This window comes from Drosophila innubila, chromosome X (genome assembly GCF_004354385.1).
Source record: "Drosophila innubila isolate TH190305 chromosome X, UK_Dinn_1.0, whole genome shotgun sequence".
Classification (NCBI taxonomy): domain Eukaryota; kingdom Metazoa; phylum Arthropoda; class Insecta; order Diptera; family Drosophilidae; genus Drosophila; species Drosophila innubila.
Genome location: NC_047626.1, coordinates 16,945,946 through 16,968,416, shown reverse-complemented (window position 1 = coordinate 16,968,416; position 22,471 = coordinate 16,945,946). Strand labels below are relative to the sequence as shown.

Here is a 22,471-nt window from a genome sequence, read left to right as displayed (position 1 = left end):
TGATGATAGCAAAATGCAAACTCGTTGGGAGTACATCTTGAAGCGAATGGAGAGCAAGAGCCAAAAGCAAATTACATATATATATTTATATATATATGGTTTATATATATATATTTGTATATATAAAGTACGTACAACATACAGGTATATATACTGGAGCTTAAATTAAATCTCTTTTTTCTATTCTTTTCTTTTATTTTCATTTCGTTTCGCTCTTCATTTTCTTTACATACAATTTACGAATATATATGTAAAGTGTATGTACGTTTGAATATAGTTATATAGCAGATCTATTGGATACCCTGCACACTTATGTATATAATATGCTAAATGGCCCAAATCAATTGGGCTTTCAGCTGAAAAGCAGCGACAAACACACATTACAATGAGGCAAGAAGAGAAGTCAAAAAATTGAGAAAAATTTGAATCAATTCTCTATTGGTTTATCGTATGGCATTATTATTCTAGATATTACATATATCGTTTTCATTGCTGAAGCATTTAGAGTGAGTGCTGTTTAAGGGGGGGAGGGAGGGAGGTATAGGGTTACATTCGACTATGCCATTCTGTGATATATTATATATAAATATGGTAATTGTTTTAGCGTATAGTTAAGAATTTCATTAGATTGAGTATTACGTGCAATGTGTTTAAGCTTAAGCATTCACAATATCTCTATCTCTTTCTCTCAATTTCTTTCTTCTCTCTCCCTCTCTCTCTCTCTTTCCCTGTCTATGTATCATTCTCTCTTTATTGAGTACTCGGAATCTGCAGCTTTAGACCATCTCTATTGTTTAGCTCTTTTTTTTAAGTGGGAGCATTATTATTGCAGAGAGAAATAGAGATAAAGGGTAAGGATATTGGTAAGGTGGTAAGGTGGAAAGGGGATAGGGTGTATAGGGTGCTGGATAACTAGTTGCTTTCATTTCTACATTTATAATTTTGTTCATGTAGTACATAGATTGTAAGCAATATAACTAGTTTTAATGTATATACTCGTATAAACATAGACAGAGAGATAGAGGGTATATTATTGTTGTTGTTCTTGCTGTGGTTGTTGTATTTGTTATTGCAGCTTGTCATTCATTTATGTGGGGCACAGCACCTTCAGGATGTAATCCGTTAGAAGCGTCGGCACCGTCGGACTGTCCTCATTAATAGCCTTGAGTACTGCAAGAAAGATAATCAAATTGTAAATTTATTCAGAAGACATTAAAGAGTGGTAAATTTTTTTAATTAACTTGCAATATATATATATACATATAATATAATACTATAAATAGAGTATAACTTGTCTATAAAGAATTTGCATAAAAACAGAAAATACTTTCATAAAAAATCAATTTAATTTCCCATTTAGAACACATTTATTAATCTATTTGTATTAGTCCTTTATGTATTTAAGTTCTGGTTATAAGTGATTTTGGTAAGATATTTACAATAAACTTTGAAGTTTGATTTTTAAGATAAAATTCAATCTTTCAATTTTTGTTTTAAGATCAGAAAAATGCTCTTATATTAAAATTAAAAAATAAAATCATAAAAATATCTCGATGAAAGACAGTACAATATTCTAATCTTGAACTTTAAAGTTATTAGGTGTCTCTTTAAATGCCTGGTGTCTTTAGTTTTGTTATCTATATATATTATAGCTCGCAGACTTTCTCAGTCTTCTTTTCAATTAATCTCACAAGATTTGCTCACTTACTTTTGATCAGCACCTGCAGCGACTGATTATTGGGTGTGCCGTTCTCCAAATGATACGGTATGACAGTGGTCAAATATTTGGGCTCCGGACCTGTAATTGATTTTGTTTTAAAATGTTAAGAGACTGGTTTCTTTCGTAATCATCAAATCATATTGACGTACCTTGGAACTTGCCACGTTTCTTCTCGACGTGATATTGTCGACGCTTGTTTTGCACGGCCAAAAGCAGCGAGATGAAGGAGTTCTTCAGTTCCTTTTCATATTCAAGCTCATCGCGCAGCGCCAGCTCATTAATCAGTGTCTCGCTTAGCTCCTGGATGAGCATCTCCATCTCCATGTACAGTTCATTCAGCTGTGTGCTGCTCAAATATTGTAGCTCTAAATTAAAAAAAAGAAAGTTAACACATGGTTTTACCAATTCTTAACGATTCAAACTTACTCTCAGCGTAGAGAGGCGCACCGAGAACTTCGCGCGCCTTTTCAATGACCTCGGAATCGCAGTTGTCGGGTTCATCGAGCGGACTCTCTGCCTCATCCATAATATCATCAATCTCCTTGATCACCTCCTCCACTGTTTTAATGGGCTCATCCACATCACCATTGAGGCCATTCAATATCAAGGCATGCATATCCAAATCATTGGCTACCGCTTCATCCTCGCTGGTCAAGTCGTTGAACTCGTCTCCAGGTGTTTGTGCATCCAGTTGTTGTTGTTGTTGTTGCTGTTGATTTTGTTGATGTTGGTTTTGTTGCTGCTGTTGCTGTTGTTGGTTGCGTTGCTGTTGCTGTTGCTTTGTACGGTTCTGTCCCAAATTTAAGGTCGGCATGTGCATCTGTCGTGTGTACGACTTGGACCAATCGATGGGTAGAATGTTGCCAAAGTTACCAGTTATAGTCCACCACATTCTGCAATGCAAGTTTAAAGTAGATTAGATTCACCAATGATAATGATCTTTATCCTACTCGTATGCTCTAATTCCACAATATCCTTAAATTATTTGCTATATTGCATAAAATATTTTAAGTTTGTTAAATCTACAATCTTTAATTTTACAAAGAACCAATGGAATCACATTAAAAGTAGTTTGTTAATTTGTTCTTCTTCACGTTGACTTCAAGAAGTAGACAAAGAAAACTATTTTAAATATATTTAGAAAATACGATTTTAAATAAATCCTTAGATAAATAAATAAATAATTAAAAAGTTTACTTTAGATTTTATTTATTTTAGATTTAATTTTATTTGTTTCTAGCTCAACTATTCCACTATTCACAATAAAGTGAAATGTGCTTTTGGAAGTCCGACCCAAAGAGTTTTAAGCAGGGAATAACACCGCAACCTTTAACGGAAACTAACCGTTTCATTTTTAGTACCGTAACCGAATGAAAATTCTCTGTCAAGAACCGAATACCGAAGCGTTTGTACCGGTACGGTTGTGGTAAAGTTGCTAGGTCAAAGAGTTGTCCAACTTTCAACTGTCATTACTTGATCAAAACTGAACCGATTTTCAAGTGGAATGTCATTTTGATCATGATTTGGCCTCTAAATTCATTCTGTATTCAATTTAGGTTTATTTAGAAAATTTTATTGTTTTTGACCAAGATTCGATTTCGATGCTAAGGGTCCCCCCTTTGAAATTTTGAAAATTCAAAATTTTAAATCTCAAGTTTTCACTTTTTATCAACTCCTTGTATCGTAATTAGTATAAAACAACACTTTAAACTTGATTCTGAGACCTTTTATTTTTTTGTAAAAAATCATGTGAAATTAACCAAAAATTTTGACTTGTAAAGTGACTAAGTCCGCAGTCTGACCAACTTAAATTTGCCATAACTTGATCAAAACTGAGCCGATTTTCAATCGGAATGTCATTTTGATCATTATTTGGCATTTGAATTCATTCCGCATTTAAATTTTATTAAATTCTTAAAAAAAAATATTTTTCTCTAGATTCTACTAGATATTGATTTCGATGCTAAGGGTCCCCCCTTTGAAATTTTGAAAATTCAAAATTTTAAATCTCAAGTTTTCACTTTTTATCAACTCCTTGTATCGTAATTAGTATAAAACAACACTTTAAACTTGATTCTGAGACCTTTTATTTTTTTGTAAAAAATCATGTGAAATTAACCAAAAATTTTGACTTGTAAAGTGACTAAGTCCGCAGTCTGACCAACTTTAATTTGCCATAACTTGATCAAAACTGAGCCGATTTTCAATCGGAATGTCATTTTGATCATGATTTGGCCTCTAAATACATTCAGCATTCAAAATATTTTTAAATTCGTTCAAAAAAATTTTTTTGGCCTAGGTCTGTTTATTTCGATGTCATATTCATGATAAAACGACATCTTCAAATTTAAAAATTTTTCAAAACTTGATTGTTGTACCGTTACGTACCGGTACTGATACCGGAACCGAAATAAAAAAAACTGAAATAGAACTCTCAGGTTTTAACTAAACCAAAAAAATTAATTGTTTTAATTTAGTTCCAACAACACATCTACAAACTGTTTTTCATAGATTTACAGATACTATAAAAATCTTATGAAAACTGATCGTAAAGTGTATATCTATATCTCCGACAATATATTCAAGTATATATCTTTAAAGAATTTTTTGTTAAACGTGTAAATTTGTTGCACAAAGACTCATAATTCGCATGTGAGCAGAGAGGAGGATAGGGGAGGTCAGTCAGGCTAGTAAAGAAAATAAATAAGTATTTTCCATAAGCGCCGACAATATTTGTTGGCAGTTCTATAATTTACACAGCAACTTTTTATGGCCGCTTTCAGCGCATTGCGCCCAGCGAATGCACTAAGAATTTTTTCTTGGATTTTCATTTTGGATCAGCAGCAAATGTTTCATGTTCCACCCTCCTCAAGAGCAACAAAAACAAGCGGCAAGAAACAAGTAGGAATGCGGCTAAGCGAAAGATATATACCACTGGCAAATACTCTGCAATCGAGACTAAACCTATTTACTAAATTATCAATTGGTTAAGAATCTCTTATCGGTGATTTTAATAGAAAAAAAAATACCTTTTATATATGTTCTACAAGCGATAATCGATAATACCGATTGCTGGAATTTTTCTTGTGGGTTTTATATATTTTTTAATCAATATTCGACCAACATATACTCTGCAAACATGTTTAATGATGACAAAAATAACATTTACATTAATATTTTTCCGACAGCAGTTAATAAATAGTATAATAATTTAATTCAAAATCAAGTTTATTTAATTCACGGGTTTATTTTGTCTACCTCTGGTTTTAATAAAATACCATATGGATAAATCTATCTCTCAATGCTATTGTTTCTGACTATAGGAATACCTTTCTTCCGGCTCTGTCCGTTTACAGGGTATAACAAGAGACGACGAGTGGCACTCGTTATGCGATTTTTGTGTGCTGCAATGCATTCTACTTACAAATAAAGCGAAAGAAAAATGAAATATGTAAAAACTGGCACAATAAACTGGCAAGTGCCTGGTGATGACTAGTTATACAAGTATACGTAGTATGTAATGTATGTATGGATCTAAACGGGGTTCTTTGGTAGGGAGTTGCAACAGATTGATAGGAAATAGGGGAAACTGCAACGTACCACGTCACTAGCAGATAAAATGCCTCATTAGCTTGCCACAGCACGAGGCATGCAAATGAGATGCAATTAAGATTAAGATTGGAGCAACAGCAGCAACAGCAACAACAGAATGTCAAATGGCTTAGCTAATTTGTATCTTTTGCTTGTCATTTACATTTTATTTTTTCTTCTGTAGATTTTCAACCCAAAGAAAACAAGAGGAAGCCAAATTGCAAAGAGTAGCTCAAGTTGCAATTGGCATTTTGCCAGTTGCCAGTTGACAATTGCCCAGATTCATGCAGAGTTTGTCAGACAATTTGTCTGGGGCAAGTATGTAAATTTGCTGTGGCACAATTGCTATCAAATTTCACGATCAATGCCAATCATTTAATTGCCAGCATTTGTAGACGTTTCGGTTTTGTCTTACATTTGTTGTTTTTCCCATAATTATTCATGCTCTACATTTGAGCAATTGAATGATGCTGCCGCCCTTGTTATTGTAGTTGTTGTTGTTATAGTTGTTGCTCTTTTTATTGCTGATGCTTATGTTGTTGTTGCTGTTGTTGTTGTTAATTTGCTGATGATGTTCGCTGTTAATGTTGTTGATGATGATGATGAGCATTTTGCACTTGAGTGCTTTAACAGCACACTCTTAAAATGACTCCAGAAAACGAATCGCTGCGCTCTGAATCTTGCTCAAAGCAACAGCGAGTAACTTATAACGAATAGTTTGTGCAAGCACAGAATTTTCTAGCGAGTGATTTAAAGATTTTTAATTCTCGCTCACATTTTAACGAGTATTTCCAAAAATCATAGTATCTTTCAGTTGTCACGCTAAAGCTCTCGCTCAAATGGCAACGAGTATAACAAGCTGAATTCTAAGCAATCAATTTTGCAACATAGCGAGTATCTTATAACGAGTATAATCAAAGAGTCTTTTAAATGACATGCTTCGCTTAAATATTAAAAAGTTTTTTTAAAAATCTTTAAGTTGGTCTCGTTCAAATGGCAACGAGTATAACAAGCAAACTTGTCTTTATAGTTTTTTTCACCTAGTATTTCAAAAAGAATCTTCTACATATATTGCTCTAAAAACAACGAGTGAAGAGCATTTTAAACCAATTATAATATACATTGATCATTATGACAATTGAGCTCTACAACTCGCTTAAATAATAACGAGTACTACTTAAAAAATATTAAATTGACATAGAGTTGAAAAATTAGCAATAATTATAATCAAGTTGCTTTCAAATCAATTTCTCTAGAAATTAATTAGTTTCTATAGTATAGAACCGGAAATGTAAAATGACAAAATATATAAAAGGAACTGAAGGAAATGCTAAAATTGAACTCAGAAAAAGATAAAATCTTATATCGTAGCTGACAGTCGCAGCTGTATAGTGAACGAGAGATCTTTATTCTGGTGCCAGTTCTGTCTGTGTAGAACATTTCGTATATTTATGACGTTTGTGTAAGGAATTTATGGTATTTCCTTATATATCGTTTAAATTTTATTTTGTATTTCAATTTGTTTGGTGGCGTTTTATTTCGCTGGAAATGAATAATGTATTTGCATTTCAATTTGTATTTGTATTTGTTTTTGCCATTTTGCCATGTGTAAATACAAATCAAAAAATAAAGCAGAAAATGTGAAAAAGAAGACAATCAAATATGAAATCCGCTTTTCCGTATTGTTAAACTTATTGATGTGCGATTAAAACTAATCTGAATTCTGACAAGAAATGATGTAGAAAGGATGAAAATGCAAATTTAACAAATTGATAGAAAAACTGTATCTCATTTCTAAGTTTATCTGATTAGATCATGATCGAAACAAAAATATATGGACATCTCCCAATGCCTTTAACAAATTGTTACAAATTAATAATACCCTCTAAAAAACGCACAAAGCAGAAAATTATGAAATCAAAACTTTAAAAAATAAAAAAAAAACAAGAAAAACCATAGTGTGTACGACTAGAACATACTCTGTAGCTAATGCAAACTTTAAGAAGCATCAATGGGCGTCTAGAGCTGTATCTGAATTGTAAATAAAAGCAATCTATATAGTTTAACTAAAGAAAACGTCCTCTGTTTAAACCAAATGTTAAGTTTATAAGATTGCACTAATAGATACCCACTAATAGATACCCAATATACAACTAAACCGCAAAGCTTCAAGGCTTTGACTTTGATTTTTACTTGTTGATATTTATATATCTTCAAAAGTATCTCAACTGTCTATTATTTGAGCATGCCCGCCTAAGATGTGTTTTCTAAATACAGGGTATGCAACAAACAACAACAATCAAAGGCCAAAAATGAAAAATGTGCGAAACAAGCGAAGCGCGCAAATCGTTTGCGACACTCGGAAAATGCGTCAGGTAAATAAATATCTACACATACACACACACACACCTACACACTGATGTATCTATGTGTGTGTATAGTTATATTTTTATATGCACACGTACATATGTAAATGGTGCACGGTATGTGTCGAGGCCGAAATACATATAAATCTTTATTTATGTAGGTCTTTAAAGCTGCAGATACATAACAAAATATATACTAGATATATGTGCATTTATATATTTATTGTTGTATTTGTGGGCTACGTTTTTGGAGCGACAAGATCAGTGGGCGCTAGTTGACTTGACGCACAAATCGAATGAATTATTTTCTATGAATTGAACTGATGTAATTAGCTGATTAACTGCCAAGTAAAATGCTTAAGATATTTGTCAGATCTTTGGCATTAAATTTACAAGGTAAATTCAGGTATGCAACTAATAAGAACTAATAACAAGTTTTGCATATACAAAAAATGTCACAAATATGTTAAATGTTTGCACAAAAAATATGAAGAAGGTGTGACATGTTTCCATTACATAACTTTAAAGTTGACAGTCTTTTGGCAAAGAAATATGGCCTACAATTAATATAGTATAAGCTACACACATGGTCATCTTGTTTAAATAAATGAATGTTAAATAGAATATATCTTAGTGGCTAAAATATTATTTACAATGTATTATTAAATGTTACACTTGCTCTAAATAGTTTTTTAGTAATGTTAGTTAGTTATTGAGGAATATATAATTTATATTTGTAACTTTCTAGTATCAATATGAACAATCAAATTGATAGTTTTGTTGATCGATTGAAAATTTATTATAAATCTATAATAGATCTGTGTAATCTTGTAAGCTTTGACTTTAGAAAGTATAGACAAATTTTTAGCTGCATCGAAAAAGTTTTTAACATTAATTAAAACTTGTATAAGTTTACAGAATGTTATGAGGCCTCTAGCTGTCTATTAATTAACTATGTCAACTATGACATCATTATAGAACTAAAACATTAAACAAAATCAACAAGACGGATAAGCGAGTCACAATTTCTATACAAATTCCAGACAATATTTTCCCATCACACACACGCACACACATGTAAAATTTTTGAATATAAATTTCCATCATCGAATGGAGCAATTAAGAGATTCTCTGGCATCACAATAATTCTTAATTATTTGAGGAATGAAACATCTTCTGTAGCACTTATCATAAGCGTGAAATCAACGCAATAAGCGATGAATGAACCCTGAACTCTCTTACGACATGCTGATGATCGATCGAACGGACGATCGGATGCGTTATCTGTTGCCCATTTCGGTTGTCTTTAACCCTGACCGATATCACGCTCTCTCTCTCTCTTTCTGCTGGCATGTTGATGAGATGCATGGCGCATATGTTTGAGCGACAATTAGCAGCTCAATTTCAATGGCGATTACCGAGTAACGCCCACGAAATGAGCTCATCCCCAACTCTATTTCTACATTCCTTCATTCCTTCCCTTTCCTTCTCCATTCCATTTTCCATATGAAAATTAATGCGTAAATATTTTAATGAATTTTAATTGCGGTACTTAGATAACGCAATCAATTTGTGCCCAACTGATGAATCAGTCCGTCTGACCAAACGACATGACATATTTAGTTGATCATCATTACGATCACAATGTTAATTATGATGACGACTATTAGCATGATAATGATGAATATTCATTCGCCAACGCAAGTGGCATTTCATTCACTTGACTTCACTTCATTTCGCCCACGTAGCATTTGACTTTTATTTTATTTTCTATATTTTAATTGTGCTTGGTATTTTTTACGTTTCTTTTTTTTTGTGATTTTTTTTCGTTTTAATTTGATATTTTTTGTTCATCCCCCATTTACTCATGGGTCTTTAACATTATAATTATTACTATTATTATAATTTTGTTGTTATTTTTGTCGCTCACAAGCAAACAACTTTCTAATGCGCTTATTTATTGCGATGCTACCAAAGATAGGCGCAGTTACTTGCAGAAGATACTCGTAGTACTAGTTGTAGGTTCAGCTTTCTAATCTATGTATATGACCACTCTCTGATGCTCTATCTATTTGTATCAATTGAAGATTGGGCTAGGTTCCGATACTAGGAGTGAATTTCATTTAAAATTTAAGCATAGATTTGTTAAACCCTTTTTACTCTATACCAGCCCTATTTTTTCTATCTCTTTCTCTCCCTTATTGGCTTTTTTTTTTTGACAGAGTGATATGAACTGAGATGCCATGAAAATAAGACTTTTATTTATTATCTCTCTTGCATTGCATCTGTTCTTTGTCATCTTAATCTTTCAAGAGAGTATGTGTTTTATTAATCCTCTTTGGCGCCTTATTCTTAAACGTTCCCCTTGTTAGCTCTGAATTCAATTTAAAATCATTCACGCACCTTAAAAGCTTGAAAATCCATAATTGCAGCTTTAACAAATTTCCAATTTGATCATTAATTATTAATCAACATTCCAGTTTTATTGGTACGCCCAATAGTGTATATTATTTTCTTAAATTATGTGCAGCACTTTGTCTGCTTGAATGTTGTTTGTGATTTTAGCTGGGACAATCGGTTGAGGATTGGCTTTAAAGCTCTCTGCCTGCGGTTCGTTCACACGTCTTTTCACTCAAGCGCAGCGTAACATTCACAAGAAAACAAAATTAAAAGAGATGGAAATCAGCACAATAAACATTAAATGCCCTTTGTTTGAATGGGTAAACTAACTATGCAATGTGAATCAAGCTAGTAAAATGATTAAATCGGCTTTGGAAATAACTTTTTAAAGATTTTAATAAAAAAAAATATTTATTAATAAACGACAAATATTTATAGTGACAATTAATTATACTCTATTATCCTACAGATGTTTATTTCACAGTGTAGGTAAAAAAAATTGTGTACTATTAATGTTGAAATCATGTACGGGTAAATATTAAAAAAATATAAAAATAAAGTTGTATAAAATATTTTTTTAGATAACATAAACTTTACAAAACAAAAATATAATATTAATCTAAATTAAAAAGTTGAATAGTTCATGCTCAAATCTTGCACCATTTCAGATTTAACATAGAAAAAAAAAAATATTCTTTTGGAAATTAAGAGGAACTAGTGGGCGGTTACAGTCGAGCACGCTCAACAGTAGGATACCCTGTGCCCAGGTAGTCTGTACTGAAAGTTTATTTTCGACCGATTGTTGCTATGGCAGCTATATGATATATGGAACCGAATTAAACCAAATTTCGTCAGAATGTACAAAACCAACTTCAAGACATATTCTAACAGTTTGGTTAAGATATCTCAAAAAACAAAAAACATTTTCATACTAAAAGTTGATTTTAGACCGATCGGTCCTATGACAGCTATATGATATAGTCGCCCGATTTGAACTAACTTCGGACAGGATGGGCAAAACCAAGTTAAATGCATATTATATCAGTTTGCTTAAGATATCTCAAAAAACAAAAAACTTTTTCATACTAAGACTTATTTTTTGATTTACCGTCTCTATTGCAGCTATATGATATAACAGACCGATTTTAACCAAAGTTGGTCAGAATGTAGTAGCCCAGGTGCATATTCTATTAGTTTTGTTCCTTTATCACAACAAATAAAAAACTTCATTTTCGATGTATATATGGCAGCTTAATGATATAATGGTCCGTTCCAAAAATAAAAACAAATTTGATCTGCCTATGGTATCCAGGAATCTACATACCAAGTTTGAAGTCTCTAGCTCTTATGGTTTCTGAGATCGACGCGTTCAAACAGACGGACAGATGGACGGACAGACGGACGGACGGACAGACGGACAGACAGACGGACGGACGGATAGACAGACGGACATAGCTCAATCGACTCGGCTATTACCTGTTACATACATTCTGCCAAACATATTATACCCTTTTTTGCCCATTTTCAGGGTATAAAAATATAAATAAATGTTATTTTTAAATACATGCAATACTAGATGACATAGAGAGTTGTGATGCCCTCTCACAGCAAGAGTGCAGAGAGTAGGAAGATAGGAAGGAGGGAAGCTACATTTCGTTTTATTGTGCATTGTGCGAGTGTGAAAGTTTTCGCTCGGTCCAAAGATGATAATACACAAACAGTCTTTAAAATAAGTATCTATGTATGTATATGTATTTGTGTAAATGTAGGCTTAAAAGAGTCAGTGACTGTAACTTAAACCGAAACCTTAACTAGAAACTGAACTAAACACAAAGTGCTTGCTGCAAACACTTCAAAGCATTCTAAATTTAGTTGTTCACACTTTGCGTTGGCACACAAATTTCAGATACAGATACATTTACAGAATACATAGATAGACAAATGGGGACAGAAGCGTTGACAATTGTTCTTGTTCCTGATGCTCTGTTTTTGATAATTATAATCCCTAAGGGGTGACTTTCAAGGCTGATTATAATGATCTCGTTTTGATTTGTGTTGTTTTATTATTATTATTAAATTACTGCATAAAAGTGTGGCTTCAATTAGCCTCAATTTATAGTTGACTATATTTATTTTTCTCAAATAAATAGGCCATAAGCGAAAGAAGACGGTGAGGAAGAAGGAAAAAAAGACTACGTGTATTCTATGGCTTCCATGGCAGCGTTAACAACGTCAACGAATTGCTTGTTGTCAGTTATGTGGCCCATAAATAACAACCAAAACAGCAATGCGGCTAAAATAGACAAAAAGCAATCAATGTAACGTATCTGAAAATGAACAACTAATGATCATTACGAACCAAACCAAACCAAGCCATCGTCGTCATCATCATCATCATTATCGCACACACACTTCAACTTCAAAGTGCCAAAGCTGTCAAAAGGTTTCTGCATTTGAAATAATAGACAAGTACTAATTGAATGTGAATCTATTGGAAGGCTTTGCAGTTTTCAATTGTACCACTTTCTTTTTACATATTTTCATTTGCAACATCTGCATATACTCGTCATCCATGTTCACTTTGTTGCTCTGAAACATTTTAATTTATCTTCCCATATTATACAACCGTATAATTGTATCTATCTGTATTATTTTCCTTTTTAAACACTTTTAATCGCTTGTCATGTTCACTATAACTTACAGTCCAGGTTGTCCGGTCATCCATGTTCACTTTGTATCTATACATTGTTTTTTTTATATATTTTCATTTCGTAAATTACCATATTATACAATCGTACTTGCATCTATCTGTATTATTTCCTATTTAAATTGCTTGTCATCTATGTTCATTTTATTTTCAAATTCCTTCCTCAATCAAATGTTATAACAATTACCGCTTTTCTTATGATTTTACATTCACGTCGTTAGGTCTTTCTACGATTTTTCCCATTTCTTCATGTTCACTTTATTTCTCAGTTTTCTCTTCATGATCTGACTATCCTGTTAAGTATATCGAGTAATTAAACTCACTTAACACCGTCTAAAACTATTAACTATATACAAATACTATTAACTAAATACAGTTGCAATTTATCTTTTTTTTCATGTGTTTGCAATTTTTCATCAGTTTTTTATTGGCAGTTGCTGAATCACCGCTGATTTGATTGCAGCGCTGACAAATTGTTTTTTTTTTCCAGAAGAGTCTGATGATTGACCTCGATTGGCATTTCAAGGACTTGCTGTGGTGTGTGTGCAGGATGCGACAGGGCCAATTGGAAATTGGTGTGAAACCTGGGGCGTGCCACATGAAGAGCGTGCCAATTCAATTTGACTGAAAACCCCTATTCAATTTATTCAATTTTTATTCATATTCCAACATTCAACACAAAATTTTAACGTTGGCTCCGTTTGTTGCCGCCGGCTTGGCGTTGTCCTTGACTCTTTTATTATTTGTTTTATTTCTTTCCCCTATTTCTCCATCTCATCAAATGCTCAAATGTTGTTTACCGTTGTTTTTGTTGTTGTTCTTGTTGCTGCTTCTGATGATGATGATGTAATAGCCAACGGCAGCAAAGTTGTTCAATTTGCAGTCGATTCGCAGTTGTTTTCTTCCTCTAGATATTAGTCATTTGTATCTGTATCTGTATCTGTATCTTTAGCTGTAAATATATCTTTCAAGGCTGCAAACTGGTTTTGAGCCTAGCGTGCCTTAAATTATCTACTCCCCGAACCCAAAATGGATAGCTTACTATAAAAAAAAAGGTAGGGTTGGAAATATCAAGATAAAACGTCGATTTAATAAACATAAGTGTATTAAATGTATGTTTTTATGAACATATTAACAATGACGTATTTTAAAAAAGTGAAAAGTATAATTACTTGCATATTTTTTAATTAAAATTTTAGCAACTTAAATAGTTTCCAAATTTTATCTTTAGATTTTATAGTCTAAATATCAAGAATAAATTTTAAAAAAATTGTAGCTGTATCTACGTCAGCTTAAAATGTATTTGCAATTGTTGAGGTTAGCACAGACATCCAACGGATCCTCGAGGGGTGCCTGTGGGCAATTAGCTGGTGCTTTCTGTACAAAAGGTTAATGTCCTTTTGCAGTTTTGGTGCAGGAAATGACATTCAAGCAACCCCAATGGCGGCAACAAAAACAACAACAACGACAACAAGAACAACAACAAGTCAACCCCATAACAATTAAGGGTCTAACCGGGAGTCCTGTCAACCATATGCATTCGCACATGTCAGTTGGCTTCCTCTTCCACATTCTCCACCCTTTCTACCACTCAATCGCTCAGTTGCCTTCTGTGTGGCGTAACACGCATACGCCATGTTGTTCAACCTCGAGCATGACTCATACGGCCCGGGGGGATGTTATTAGATGCGAAACTACCCCCGGTCTATATTTATATACATATATGTACTTCTACAATTTGATTATTGCTTTAGTTGTTGTTCCTGTCACAATATATATCGATGTTGCTGCACATTTTCAAGGATAAATCAACAGCAACTTCCCCTTCGAACCTCCCAATGACTCTCTTTCTTTGTAATACGAGCACTCAATTGATTATTTATAGTTAAGAGCACAAAGCCGACGCCTTTCATAATTGATTAAACCGAACGCAACCGTCATTTGAAACCCCTTATCCGAGTCGGCCATCTGAGTGTTTGACTTTAAAAGGGCTTAAAAACTGGGCCTGAACTAATGCTTAAAAAAGCTTATATTTTTGTCAGTTAAATGCGGATAAGCAAAATCAAATCTAAGATGAAATAGTTTTTCATTTCAGATATTTTTTAATTCAATTTATTTTTAGGACAGTCGACAATCAGAAGTATGTTTAGCAAAAACAATTTCGAGTACTTGTAAATAAATTTTAAAATAAAACTTTTAAATTATTTAATGTTCCATAAAAATATAAAATGTTTGTTTGAATCAAATTTACGTTTTATATTATATAAGTATAACAGATTTAAACATCAAATTAGATAGAATACAACACACACTCATGGGTAAAATAATCATTTGATTTTAAATTAAAATAATTGATTTCTGTTTCAGCTGATGTGACAAATAAAAATTCACAGGTTTCTATTTAATAGTGATGAGCTAAAAAGAGACAATTTCAATTTAATGAGAAAGTGGTGGCAAGTTAACATGTGACTGTTTTTGTAGATATTTAATAGCAAAATTGGCCTAAGCTTCTTCGAAGGGATTTCGCTAAAACAGTTCGATTCCCCTAATAAAAAAAGGTCAGCCTAATCTGACAAAAGCTTCACAATTAATGAACGAGTCTTTTGGTTGTCAAAAATAAAATGTGCCACACATCAAGTGGCATGAAGAGCGGCAGGGAAATACAAGCAAAAAAGCGACTGCCACAAGCGGCAAGTTAAATTTACTGCGCATCTTGAAACGAGTTTTCATTTGGTTTGGTGGCAACTTGAGCTGCATTCCGGTGGCAGGATCTGGCGACAGGACATTGAACTTAAGTGCAAAGTAGGTCGCAGTTTGTGGCATGTGCCAACTAAAGTTCCACTTCCAGCTGTAAGTCCAGCCAATTGTTTAGCTGCATCTTCAACTCCAATAGCTGTCAATTATTACAAGACTTGCCGCATTTTGCTGCCCCATCTACTGCTGTTGCATCACTGAAAGACAATTGCGGGCCAAAGAAGAAATTGAAAGAAAAGAAAGAAATGCAATTGAAATCAAAAGTTGTGTTGCGCCAGCTGGCTAAATCAAACTCTTAAATCAGTTATGTCAACGCGGGGAATATGGCGAGCTGAAAGGAAGGAGGAGGAAGAGGGGAAAACTACGGGGCAAAATGCGGTTGACAGCGTCGCGTGTCCCACGCGTTCCTCATGCAAATGGCTGCAAATGACAGTTGGTAAAGAAAAGTATACAACAAAACACAAGTAAGAACGAGTACAATATACTCGTTCCTCAATTTTAATATCTATGAGTTTTGAAATCCAAAGAAATAAAAATTACTGCTGCTCACGTTACTCAAAACAGTCATATCGACCGATATTTTTAACCGATCTTGACTAATTTATTTATTTATTTATTCAACGTCGACTAAAATCAGTCGACAGAAAGAAATAATACAGATTATCATTTATAAGTAAAACTAGTCGAAAAGACTATAGTCAAGAACCCGACTAAATGAATACCCGTTACATACTTATAGAAAATTTTATTTCATTAAAAATTAAAACAGATGCTTCTATCTCCCTGTTACATAGATTGCAACGAATACCTTTTTATTTATTTCTTAAGTAATGTGTTTAGTAATGAAATAAAAGTGTTACATACACTGCAATGAATATAGTATACCCTTGTACTCATATGTAACGGGTATACAAACCGGAAAGCGGGTCCACAACAGCTTACCAACTGCCTGTCTGACTGTCTGGCCATATATGCAGTGGACAGTGGACGTCGCGACGTTGCATGGCACATATGGTCAGTCTTTAAGTGGCACAAATGCGGTTGTTTTTATGTCGCCGCCACATGCAACAAAACAACAACAGCAAACATTATATTACACTACAACAAAATTAAGTGTCAATAAAAGCTCAATCTAGCTTATATTTATACCAATAAGTAATCTCACAAATCGTTCAAATTAAATGACAATCACAGTTGGACTTTACTAAAACGAACAATTTGGCTTGAAACTTTATCAATTTATAAGATGTCTTATTACAGAAGAAAGCACGTAAAACGAGTTTTTTTTCTAAGCTGTTTATTATTGACAAACTTTTTGTTAATTTGAATAATATTATTATATTTAAATTAGTTATAATAAATTTAAATTTAAACCATTTATCCCTCACATTTTAAGCTACATTTTGAAAGCAACTAACAGAAATACAAATTATAGAAAATACACAAAAATGTTAACCTTGATATAGTGAAAAAGAAACATAAGTTCACTATACTCAGACTCGACTATATTTAATATTTAAATTATTACAAATTTTGTTTTCTTGTAAGTATTCCAGCGTTTCTCATATGCGAATGATCACCGTAGATATTTGAATTTACAGTGTGCAGTGTAGTCTTCTAGAAAAGAGGGTATGTTGTGAGACAAAAATGTCGCAAAAAAAACTGCATTTGCTGCTGTTTTGTGTTGTTGTAGTTGGCAATGCATTAAACGTGTTCTTGCAGCACCAAAGATGGAAACACAGAACACGTATTAATCTGGAATCAAAAGCTACTACAGTCTGTGAACAAAAGTCGCAGCTGAAAAGCTCTCTATGTATGCAGCGCTTAACTAACTTTCGAGTGCAGACCTTTGTCGAATGCGGCTGCTGGAAGCCATACACTCACTCACTCACGCACATACACACACACACACATACATAGTTCGAAAAACATACAATAGTGTGTCGACCTTCGTCCAGAAAGAGTGAGATACAGATAGAGATAGAGAATGTTAGTAATGGGTAACGTAAATATTGACAAGTGTTGGCTCAAGACGCACTTTGCATTCAACGCGCAGGTAAAGAAGAACAAAAACAAAAGAATCACGACGCGTCGTTGACAATTACCGTTAGGCAGCGGGAGCAAAATGCATCAGCGGTTGCAGTGCGTAACGGTGAGAGCGAAACAGGCGGAAGAGCAAGCAGTTCACAATGGATGCTAGAAGACGTGGGGAGAGCGCAAAAGGGCAGACGCTGGCTGAGTGTCTCTCTGCACTTCAATGCTAACCTGGCAGACGACGGGCGTGGGAAGCTTGCAAAAACAAGCAAACAGACAGACAGAGAGTGAGACAACATTTAGATAGGGGGAGTGCGTTATTTACTCACGCTACGTAGTTGCCATATGGTGAAAAAAAAGAGATGATGAACATGATTGCATTGCAATGAATTTGGATTTTACTTTCAAAGGAAGATTCATTTATGTTTGTGTACATATTTAAGAGAGTGAATTGCCAAACGTATGTTTGGTTAATTAGCACTCCTTTGTATTCATATTGGCGTGACTGTACTCGCACTGATGATACGAATACTCACACTCGCTATGAATACTAATTCAAATCCAAATATGAATATGAATATGCTATGCGATGTACTTTGCAGCAGCGCATTAAATATCACGGCATTTATGAATACAATATGAATGTAGTGCATTCAAAATAATTGTTTATTTGCTCGTCAACACACACATACAAACGCAGCACGCGATTATCAAATTTATTAGCTGATGTCAGCAGTGGCGACACAGCATTGTCCGAAAAAAAAAAACGAAAAGAGAACAAAACCGAAAACCGAAAAACAAAAACAAATTCGTTTTGCTCAATTTGCATTGTGCAAGCAGTGTCAAAGCTCGCTCTCTTACTCTAACTGCACCGCTTCCTTTTACGGCTCTCTTGCTGGACAAGCAGGAAAATGCACTCACAAGTGCTTTTTAATCAGCGGTCAATTCACTCTCTCTCTTTCCCTCTTTTTTTCTTCTCGTTGTTATACTTGTTGTTATTATTTATGATTTACGCACCGCAAAACGCATCCAATTGTAGTTTTTGAAATTGCTTTGCTTGACAAACGCCACTTGCGCTGATTGTGACTTCCCTATTGCGTACACACACACACACACAAGTGGGACATATATAGTCTACTCGTATCATCATTGATTGCATTGTGGAGAGGACTGCTGAGGGGTGGAGGGTTGGACGGGGTGAAGGGTGCGTTTCCGCTAGTTGCTGGTCAAGGGTTACTTTAACTGCGATGCTGCGATGTTGCAAGTAATGCAGCTAAACTCCAAGATAAGCCAGAGTCTGAGAAAGCCGTCCACTTTTATCGATCCAACAAATGCCAACAACATTCCCTCCCCTCCTCTCTCTTCCGCCGCTCGACTCCCCTAACTTTAGCCAACGACAGGATTACGTCGTTATATGGCGCCAGGGTTGGCAAAGCTACCGTCGGGAGGGGGATGAGACTGAGGGTGGCATAACTGACGCATGCGCCTTGCCCGTATACAGTCAGCCGAGTAATTGTTTTGACAACAATTTGACAATTTTAAAGTTATATGTATTATTACACTTAGATCAATTTAAAAAAATATATAATAATAATCAGATTTATCGGGTTACATTATTAATAATATTTATTTTTGTTTTCAGCTGGTTCTAAGAATACAACATTTTAAATAAAAAGATACGAGAAAATATTTTCAAATGTCAAAACACTTGCTTGACAAACTGTATGAATAGAAGAGAAAACAACGCGCAATAACTTTACATAACTAATGTTGCAAACCGGTTCGAACCAGTTGAACCGCTCCTAGAGGAAGCTTTAGAATGTTGTAGTTACATACTCTCAGTATTTTATACTCACTGGCATTCATTCATAATCTCCTCCTGACTGCGCACCTGAACCGGTGCTAGCTCCTCCACATTCTCCTCGTAATTGCCAAAGCATTTGGTGATTTTCTCATCGAAGGTATTGACCAAATCCTCCAAACTGCCACCGAATGTCTCCGTAAAGTTGTCCACATTATCGCCGCCACGCTTATCGATAGCATCGGTAGCCAAGCTGCCGTTGAGACCCAATTCCGTGAGATTGTGCGTATTGCAATTGGGACTTGTGTTGCCGGCAGCAAAATCGACTCCTACTCCTGCTCCACCTGCAGCTCCCACTCCCGCTCCGTTTTTGCTCATGTGTGCATCACGCACAGCATCCTCGAGCAGACGGAGTTTGTCCTGCTGCTGTTGCTTGGCGTTGCCATCCTTTAGATTCCGATTGGAGTTCAAATTCAGATTGAGCGTATCGTTCAAAACATTCTGATTGGAGATAAAGTCACAGCCTCCCCACTCGTCAGTCTCCTCAAATTTCGCTAATGGAGCCTCGAATTTAAGCTCGGCCATTTTGGTGCCGAGGTCACGCATGGCACGCGGGACACGCAGAGGGGGTGGCGGTGGCGGGGGGTGCTGTCAATGGAGTTTTGCGACCTGCTGCGGTTTTTATTTGTTTAAAATAATGCACACTCTCTGGCAGTGCTGTGATTTGTTTTTGTTGTTACTCTCCTTTTTCAACACTCTCCACTCTCTTTACCTCTCACTCACTCTCACACCTGTGCTGAAAATTTTGCAACCCCTATTTTATACCGCACTTGTCACCCACCGTCTTCGTTGGTCTAGTATTTGTATTTGTTTTATTTTTTCTGTATTTTGATTTTCAAATTCGCTTTTCTTTCACTTTAACTGTGTGTCTTGTTCGCAGTTCACCATAAACAAAAACAATGGAAAAAAAACGTTGTTCGCTGTATGTCGTGCGTTGGAAACTGTTTTATTATGTTAATACGATTTAATAACGAGCGTTGTTTTAGGTGCACGCAAACGCAAATTTAATAAACAGAGCGCTACTGACGAAACGCGCAACACGACGGCAACTACGAAACTGTTGCCGACACAGCTCACGCGTCGGAGTTGCCACCCGGCCCAAAAGGTTGGTCCCAGTAAATATTTGCGATCTGGCTCAATTTCTTTACTTTATAAAAAATACGTACATTTTCGAAAAAGGTATTCTGAATTTTTTACATTTTTCAAGATTTTGTTTTTTTAAGCTAGAATTTTGTTTAATTTTTGCAGAACATTTGTTAGAATTTTCTCGATTTTGATATTTTTTTTATTTAGAATTACATTTTCTAACTTCTCTCCCCGAGAGCTGATGAACTTTAAACCTTCTTAAGAATGTTAACCTTAATTGTATCTAATGTCGAATTTTCATTAAATTATTTCATTTGTATTAATTCATTTTGTATTGATTTTCTTGCATTTTTAGCATTTTTAAATTTGCAATTTTTATCAGTGCTGGCAGTTTGGATGTCAGTGTTGAGACGCCACAGCTGATTTTAAAATGTAGCAGTGCTGCCAGTTTGTTTTAATAGCCATGTCGCAAAAAAAGACCAGCTGAAAGGATTTATGCCTATTTTTATTCTTTTTTTTTTGCAAAATGTGATTAAATCTAAAACTCCTATAATTTTAATACTATAATTTTGAGAATTTTTAAAGACACCTTGTTTGAATTGTATCAAATGCTTAAATTCAACCAAATTAATCTTTGTCTGCAGATAAGAATACAAAAAAATACCAAAATGTTATTTTTCTCACTAGTGCTGCCAACTTTTGTGAAAAAAATAGCTACATATGGCAGGAAATCAACAGCAACACTTGAAATCGATAAGTATTTTTAGCAATTTCCAGCACTCTAACTTAGAATACGTGACCGCCTATTTTGAAATTCGTATTAATGAATATCCTATTGGAAGCATAATGGTCATAAAAAAAACGAAGAATTTGTTTATATTCAGTTTTATTACAATATAAATTAATATTTATATTTAATAATACATTATTAGATTCCGAGTTCTAACAATTTATTTTCATTTTTTGTATTATACTGTGTAATATCGAAGCACTCTGTCCAGTGGCATTATTAATATTATAATTATTTTGTCGTTTCATTGTTTTTAACATGTTTTTTTTTCTTGTTTAATTAGGATTTGGGTCAAAAAATATGGTTAAATTTATATATACTATATGTACGTAGTAAGTAGGACTTATTTTTGCCCATTTTCTGTGGGTTATCATTTTAGTGCTCTTGAGAAATGCAATCAAATAACAGAATTGTTAAACATTTTTTTTGGATTGGTTAAGTATCTTAAGAGAAGCACATACATATGTACATGCATGTGTGATAATGCAAATTAACACTCACACACACACACATACACATATGTATTATAAGGCTAAGCTACAACATTTTATTTACCATTTTGTTTTTGCTTTCATTTTCATTATTATGCATTTTTTTTTTTTTGTGTTTCTTATAAAAAGAATTTTGTATTCTTTGTGTGTGTGTTTTGTCTTTGCTGTTAGGTAAGAATTAAGTGTAAAATAAATATTAGTATATAATTTATATGCTAAACGAAATGCAAAAACAAATCTCCAATCTCAACTGCACTTAAATTGTTTGTCAAAAGTCGTTGCTCAAACATGTTAAACAAAATAATACAAAATCAAAAAATTTAAAATAAAGAAAAAGAAAAAAATCAACTGGAAAATGGCGGTTTTTTTAAATTCATTCAGCCCTTTTGGTTGTGTTTATGTTTATATATATATGTATGTTTTTATATATGTTAAATATGTAAAAATTATAAAGCAATACGTAAATTGGTTTTGGTGAGAGTAGTAATTTTCAATTAATTAATACAAATTAAATACAGTTTTTGTGGCCTTTCAAAATAAATACAATGTGTAATTATCAAATAGTTGTAAAATGTAATCAGAGGAGCGAAAAATAATGGAATCTCACATTATGTAAAATATGTGTTAAGAATTATGTAAGTAAAATATTATAATATGTATAAAATAAATGT

General features: G+C 33.9%; 1 protein-coding gene across 1 annotated transcript; it reads right to left on the bottom strand.

Moving 5' to 3' along the window:
* Window positions 1–442: 442 nt before the first annotated feature.
* LOC117785734 (fasciculation and elongation protein zeta-2) lies at window positions 443–20,544 on the bottom strand. The gene is made up of 5 exons (XM_034623947.1): window positions 19,429–20,544; window positions 2,147–2,613; window positions 1,870–2,085; window positions 1,709–1,798; window positions 443–1,170 (listed from the first exon to the last, which is right to left on the bottom strand). The coding sequence occupies exons 1-5, from the start codon at window positions 19,977–19,979 to the stop codon at window positions 1,088–1,090; spliced, it is 1,407 nt and encodes a 468-aa protein (XP_034479838.1). The 5' UTR covers window positions 19,980–20,544; the 3' UTR covers window positions 443–1,087.
* Window positions 20,545–22,471: the final 1,927 nt, after the last annotated feature.

Coding starts and splice junctions, on each gene's coding strand:
- LOC117785734 (XM_034623947.1), bottom strand. CDS start 19,979: ATGCGTGACCTCGGCACCAAAATGGCCGAGCTTAAATTCGAGGCTCCA. Junction 2,614..19,428: donor GAGATTATGAATGAATGCCA/GTGAGTATAAAA, acceptor CTTGCATTGCAG/AATGTGGTGGACTATAACTG. Junction 1,171..1,708: donor GCTGCAGGTGCTGATCAAAA/GTAAGTGAGCAA, acceptor TCTTTCTTGCAG/TACTCAAGGCTATTAATGAG.